At 38.8% G+C, this 8005-nt stretch overlaps 1 protein-coding gene across 1 annotated transcript; it reads right to left on the minus strand.

The window, feature by feature from the left end:
- Positions 1–204: 204 nt before the first annotated feature.
- LOC140122884 (extracellular calcium-sensing receptor-like) lies at positions 205–7453 on the minus strand. The gene is given in 6 exon segments (XM_072144127.1): positions 205–1115; positions 2680–2803; positions 3324–3551; positions 4786–5368; positions 5370–5554; positions 7168–7453. Coding segments are annotated over 6 exon segments (2298 nt in total). The 5' UTR covers positions 7435–7453.
- Between the last annotated feature and the right edge of the window lie 552 nt (positions 7454–8005).

Here is an 8005-nt window from a genome sequence, read left to right on the forward strand (position 1 = left end):
AAACAATAGCTAACTGACCTTGCGTAGCCCTAGGGAGTGCAGAATGGCACAAAACATATATATCTAGCTTCATATCTTTATGATAATATGCAAATTACCTATTTCATATTCTCAATTCCTACTATGGCTTTATTAAGCTAAATAAATAAACTTCATACAATTATTTCTTCCAAATGAATTCAAAACCAATACATTGTTGTCATTTCACTTTCCAACATGTGTGCGGCCTGTGAGGTTCTTCTTGGAGTTTTTTTCTGGCTTTAGCAAAATGATGTAACATTTAGGAAAGAATATGCAAGCAAGTAAGCCAGCAGCGGAGGACAGAATGGCAAAGATTTCCACTGCTGTAACATATTTGCCACTTGTACTGACATAACCTGGAATGAAGCTGACCCAGACCATAACAAACACCAATAAGCTGAATGTTATGAACTTTGCTTCATTAAAGCTGTCAGGCAGGTTCCTGGCCAGGAAGGCTAAAATGAAGCAAATTACGGCCAGCACACCTATATATCCAAAAGAAGCTAGGAATGCCAGCTCCGACTCCCTGTTACACTCTAGAATTATCTTGGTCATCACAGTATCCCGATTCTTCTTTGTGAAAGAAGTAGTAAATGATAGGAACCCAATAGAGATGAAAATCTGAATAATTGTGGTAATTCCAACTAACAGTCTCTGATGAGATGGGTGGAAATATTTCATTACACTCTGGTTGGGTCTTGACATTGTAAAAGCTAGAATGACAACTAAAGTCTTTACTAGGATACATGATATTGTTAAGACAAAACTTATTCCAAATACTGCTTGCCTAAGAATACACAAGTAAGTAGAGGGTTCTCCAATGAAAGCTAAGGCCCCTAGAAATGACAATGCTAATGCAGTAAGGAGCACAAAGCTCATTTCTATGTTATTGGCTCTGACAATTGGAGAACTTTTATATTTTATAAAGACCACTATGACCAACAGGGTTTGACAGATTCCTAACCCAGCAGCTACAGAGAAGGTGATTCCAAGTGGCTCTCCAAAAGACAGGTAATCTACTTCCTTGGGAGCACAAGCATCTCGATTCCTGTTAGACCAATAATCTGGTGAACACTTTGTACAGTCAGAAATGTCTAAAAAATAAAAATAGAAAATGATGTTAAAGAACATGTAATGACAGTACTATAAAGACACAATGCAATACGAAATATGAGGTCTTGTGCTTACTTTGAAATACTACAGAAAAATAAAAAGTCATTAAATGTTTTTGTCCCAAACTTGGAATAAATCTATTGGAAAGAGTGTGTACCTTGAAGGAATAACATTACTTCAGGACATTTTGCAAATGTCTTATAAATTGCATTTTACCAACTACAGACTTTCTCTCATCTCCAGTGACTTTTACGTAATTTGATGACTCTGTGTTGTCTAGTGAAATTCAACAGAGATTTGGATGTCAGGTAGGGAGGAGAATGGAAAAAAACCTCATAAATGGAAACATTTTTATTATTATTTTTCTGAAAGATTTATGTTTTTTTGTTTATGCTAAATATTATTTATTTTTTATATTATTTAAGTTTCTTTTAGTTGCTTATATGTTTATAAACATTGCTAAAACGTTAGTGACAATAGGGATAGTGGGGAAATTTACAAAGAAATGACCCATTGACCCACATTTACTAAAAACAGCGCAGTGTGTGCATGATTCAGGATTTCTAGCCCCCTGCACTGCACCTTTAAAATAGGCCGTGTGACACACTTCTGTCGGACTTTGCATGTTAAATCTGGGACACGGTCCGACTGATCACCGCCCCCTTCAGTGTAGAAGTTTGTGTTGCATGAAGAAAAGTGCAGTCGTAACACAAAAGGGTCATGTGCAACACATATGTGGCATGGACACTTCTTAAATACATGCGCAAGCAGTTTGCACTGGAAAGAATGTCAGACAGAAAACTGGCACAAGTACCTTAGTAAATGTGGGCCTTTGTGCGCCAGTCATGCTCTTGCCCCCCATCAGCACATGATGACTTGGATAGACTAAAAGGAACCTAGTGCAGGCTATAGTAAAGGTGCCAGCCACGGCATTCCCAAGACATGCCCAATAATGCCGACTTGGAGTGAAAGTGGCGTGGGGGAGGGGATGAGTCGCAATTACAGGAATTGCAACTTTTACATGAAAACTGGTCATCAATGTATGATAAATGCCCCCCGTGAGTTTGTGCATCTGATTTGTTATCTGATTCATCTTAAATTAATCAAGTAATATGATCAGAGACTTTCTGGAATGGGGTGATGAATGCAAAGGATGAGCATTTTAGTGATCACTGTGAAAGGAAAAGGTAATAAGGGTTGTATAAATTCCCTATTAGATTATGATTCTTAGTGATTCTGCCATGAGTGGTTAACCTATAAGTACTATTCTAAAGAAAAAATCCAGCTGCGGAAAAAGTACAAAAGTATTGCTTCTGTATACTCCGTGTCCGTGTCACAGGATCCATACCAATGTAATCATGAACAGTCCTCAGGTGAGCGGACTATTTTATTATTATTAAACTGCAGGTACAGCCTGTAACCAAGGCTAATCATAAATATATGACCTTACTAAGGTTCTGCCCGCCATGGTTCTGTTACAACTTCATACCAAGCAGATGTCAGGACCCTCCCAAGTTGAATGAATGTAAAGTTAAACATTAGTACCTGTTCCATTGGATATCTCACCATCTGGGCATGGGATGCAGCTGAAGCAGCACACTGGTTGCCCCTGCAAGATACTTTTTCTAAATCCAGGCTTGCAGCTTGTACTGCATGCGGATATTGGAGGCTAGGACAAGGAATTAGAACTAGTTATCACACCACATCAGATTTCACATTATATCTACATTTTGTATTCCTCACATTCTAAAAGTGACAGTGGATTCTGTAACCCAGTGATTGGGGGATTACATATCATCATGGATACAGCAAGATAAAACTGATGTTATGAGATAAGAAAGGTTGGATTTGCTAAATATTTGCAAAAGAGCCAATGTATTATTACTGTCCTAGAACGGTACTTGATATGCTAAGGACACTCCAGTGGCTCATACTGTTTGGACCTCTTTACATTTTTGTGCATATTGGTGCATTTGATGTCATTTACCTTTCCTCCTGGCCCCAACCCATTACATCCATGCTACATTCATGTATCTATAGTGTCTAAAACATATATCAAACTATAAATCTCTGAAGTGAGGTAGAATTCTAGAGCAATTGGTCTCGTAAATTTCCACCAATATTTCTGCGGACAACCTTTTCTAATTGCAAACAACATCTCTACACAATTAACTGTTAATAATCCAAACCTGAGACTCCCCTCCAATCCACAAGGTCATCTGTTCATCGATCACTAGCTGATGATCCTTAGCTGTGCTGCCATAGTAGCTTCCCACCTTCTTGTAGGTTAGAAGCCCATTCTTTTCCACCTGCCAGTTAACCACATCATACTTTGCCACTGGATCTCCATTTTGGTCAAAGAAGTGATGATTTCCAGCTAGATCTGTGAAATTCACAGCTTTTAAAGCTTTTGTTAACTGCAAAGGGAAAAGAACACAATACAGACACTGATACAGTTATCAGTTATTGATGAAGTATATGTGATACTATAGAAGTGACAACCAAAAAGGAACTTTCTAAGATATAAATCTGTCCGTATGGACAATGAAAATGATGAATGCAAGGTAAAAAATTTTCTTCCTTAAGAGGGTTGTAACTTGAGGGGTTGTAGAGGGTGTGGCTAGAACCGGGTCCAAGAGTCTCAGGGGGCCCATAAAGTGCAACTTTCTCATATGAGGAGACTGGTACTATAAACCATACATTGTAGTCGGAGCCTGGCACAAAATTTGCATTGTGCCCCATCAGCTTTAAGTTACACCACTGTTCCTTGACCTCCTTTGCAAGGTCGGCTCCAGGTTTTAGTAGGCCCCTGGGGGACAGAGCCTCAGTGGGCTCCTTTGCAGTGAACTCGCGTGACGGCCTTAAAAATTAGGAAACTGACAATCTGGTGTTCGTTAAAATATTCCATAGTTTATCATCCCAAACAGCCCCCTCATGGTTATTCTATGTACAGACCCCTCAAGGTTATTTTATGTACAGTTTCCACATGGTTATTTTATATAAAGCCCCCATGGATTCCTTATGTACAGCCTTATGTGGGCCACCCAGCAGCTCTGGACCCCGGTACTTGCCCAGGTACGCCCAGGGCTGGCACTGACCCTGCTTCTTTGTATTTAATGGTTTAAAAAGTTGACTATGAGTATGAAATATAGGAACATGGAAACCCCTAATTTGTCCTCTACGAGGCAGCAGTTTGGCCACTGTAGTACATATAAGTTCACATTGGAAGAAGAGAGATGCAAAGCAGATATGTATCTCCCTGTCGGCTGAACTGCAGTGCTGGCATTGTTACATTTCTTATAGTACTGGCGTTGCAGTTCGGTCAGCAGAACATAAGTGTTTGCATTATGTTTCTGTATGATGCAAGGACTCCCGTCCTGTACAATGTGTTCAGTCCATGGGATGGGAACAGCATACAGGTCAATTTCCATTGGCTGAATTCGATTGTCTACAGCCAACCTAAGAAATGTGGCATGTAGATGGGAACATACCATACATACATGCACTTCCTCACGTTCACACAGAAGCAAATTCTGAAAATCTTCTTGAAGGGGAAGCTCCACTTACTCTTCAATAGCACAATTTAACGTGAGTAATACAAGTCATTGGATCAAAGAAAACACAAGAAAAGGTTTAGTGCTGTGATATTACCTGATAGGGTTCCATGTTCCGCCATCTTGTACACGTCTCGTTGTCACAAGCCAATAAGCTATTGAGTGCATGTGCTATAGCATATACTGCATTGTAGACATTACAGCTAATTCTTAGTTGTGACACGTCTGTATATGTGTTATTAACCAAAGAAAGATCCTCTTGACCAGTGCATTTAGTCACATTAGTTTCGTCTTTGTTAAGATCAGGCCAAGAACATGTGAATGCGTGTTCCCAAAAGGATTTTGTAATAGAATCTATAGCCTCCTGTTTAGGGTTTAGTTGAAGTAAGAAATTTTTCAGGCCTGGAATGCTCCCTATGGGTATTGCTAACCCCACTGTGCCACTGAAAAAGCTGGTATGTTCCTTTTCTATGACAAATGCAGATGTGCTCCAGCCTTCACTTGCCAGCCAGGTTCTACCGGTGATATTTAGCCGGGCAATTTCCCAGACTAGTGGGATTAAGTTGGTGTCTCCAGAGAACACAATGATAACATTAGCTGAGGATTGTTTTATAGTTTCAGCAATTTGCAAGTATTTAGCCTTGGAATACATTAAAGGAATTGTCTCAGAGAATGCAAGTGAAGAGCTGGACCCCAACATTGCCATAATCATTGTCTTCAGCTAAGGTGCCCACCCACTTCCAGCCAAAGCGTTCCACTATGGCTACCAAGGCAGTGGTCTGAAATGTGTCACTTGGTATCGTCCGGAAGAAGGAAGGAAATTCATGTTTGTTACTTAAGACATTGACGGAGGAAAAATAGCTTACCTAGAAAGGAGGGAGAATGGAACAAGTATGTAAAAATGTTATCGTTCTATTAAGCGTCATTGACATTTTTAATTTAGCCTTTAGATGTAGATGTAATATCCATATGATAGTCAGAACTGCAACTATTAGTAGTCAATGACCAGTAACAAAACATATATTTGGGCAGGAAACGCTATGCTATGTTACTTCGGAGAACAGAATATCATAGCGTTGGTGGTAGTCATGACATTGTAATACTTAATACAAAATCACATATAATAACATTCTGTTTTGTGGAAAACTAAAGAATATGGTAAGGCACCATGTATTGACTGCTTTCCAAGAAATGGGCAGGATGATGTCAGATGCAAGTTGCATGCTATTTGGTGTTGGGTGCCTATTCATTGTTAAAGGTTTCATGGTTTTACAGTTCCCTGTTAAATAATGCACCATTGCTCAGTAGAACCCTTACAGCCACATGATTCTGTAGTTACACTGCAGGTTCCCCCATAGAAACACTGTTAAATTTTAACTGAACGTCTCACTCTAGGATGAAATTGCTAAAACATCTCACATATGTAGTTTAGTTTCCACAAAGTTTTTGAAATGTGTGATATCAACATGCCAAAGTCCACATGGTTATAGGTGTCTAATTATGGTAACCGAAGAATGCCACTTGGACATCAATAATCCCAAACAGTGGAGTAAGTAAGAGTGGCAGAACCCCATAATGAAATCACAATGGGGACCCACTTACCCTAAAAAATACACATACAATGTATACACACACCACAAACACAGACATACAGCATATACACATCACATATGCATTTACATTTAGAGCATATACAGATCACAAATAGACACAATGCAGCATATTCACATGAAATATCCAAGATACCGGGCTCCCCTGACACTATGGACCCCATTGCAGCTGCAATGGCTGCTGCCTCTGTAGTTATAGCCCTGTTTCCATAGCTCGCTAAATTTGAAAATTTCACAGGGCAGAGATGCACAATCACACAATGTGGTTCATACACTCAAAGCTGTTGTCATCCACCAGTGGTTTGACAGGTCATGTGCAGTTCCTGACTGCAGTTTTTGATGACATTGTAACATGAACCTAAGCATGCCAGAAAATCCATTTCATAATTAAAAAAAGAGAAAAATTTGGCACTTGTATAACCAAGTCCAAGCGAATTGGGATGTTTGTGGACATAACTGCAAGGAACTAATAAAACATTAGCTATACATACAGGGGGTTGTGTATGGTGAAGCAGCCAAGACTACATAATAGAACCTAATGGTAGAACCTAGTAGAACCTAATAACCTGAGGTAAGTGCCATATTCATCTTTTTTTTAATTGACATATTTTTATTGGAATTTAAAAATTCCCTAACAAAGATCACACCAAAAAATAAAATAATCAGTATATCGAATGTCACATCATTCATTATACTGATACAAAAAAACAAGTCCATGGGAAGGTAATAGAGCATCCTGGAGGATAGCTAGAGACGCACCCGGAGATTAATATTCCAGTGAAACGGAGGACCCCACGATCCAACAGAGGCCAGCATGGGCAACTTGTGCAAAACGTAAAATATATATACATGTGTTATGTTTACCTTACCTGTGGATATTGGTAGGTGCCCAGTATTCTTGCCATTGCTATAGATATGACGGAAGCAGACTCACCAATAACGGCAGATAACATAGACTTCTCATGGCACTGATAGTTTGGTATATCTTTTGCTTCGGCTCCAGGTCCAGAGATTAGCATGAACATCTGTTTTGTTGCTTCTGCTATATTATCACAAGTGTCATAGATTGCATAGCCTACTGATATATTAGGGAGCAGGCGAGTGCTATTATTAATCTGTTCAATGGCATACATCATGGTCTTTATCCAGCGAAAGCTCCTAAAATCAAAGCTAAAAATATAAATTTATATGTGCTATTCGAAGCATACAAAACAGAAACACTAAAATAACATTAGTACAAGTTATAATAGAAACTGAGGGAAACGTAACAATGTGATGTTTCAGAAGGTTATCGGTTATAAACATCGATAACCAATTGACCTGTAAATGGACAGGAGGCTTTGTGCCATCAATTAACATTACACCTTAGTTATTTCTCATTTCCCTTTACTCAATGATCCCTATCACTTGCTCATTATTACCTGTCGGAGTCTTTATAGATTGTCTCTTTTTTCTTCTAATTAGTCAATTGATCATCATATCACATATTTTAACTTATTATCTCTTTAACATATAGATTGCTCTCATGGACAGGGTCTTCCATCCACTTTTTCAATGCAGTTTTCTACCTTTTCAACTTTCATTTGTCTATGTGAACTCCTTATGGAATGTACAGGTTGGAATGAATGGTGTTCAATAAATAATAAAAAATAATACATTCAGTTCAGTTCTATAGAAAAATGCAAAACATTAACACAAATGACAAAA

The sequence above is a fragment of the Engystomops pustulosus genome, chromosome 3 (genome assembly GCF_040894005.1).
Source record: "Engystomops pustulosus chromosome 3, aEngPut4.maternal, whole genome shotgun sequence".
In the NCBI taxonomy this organism is placed as follows: Eukaryota; Metazoa; Chordata; class Amphibia; order Anura; family Leptodactylidae; genus Engystomops; species Engystomops pustulosus.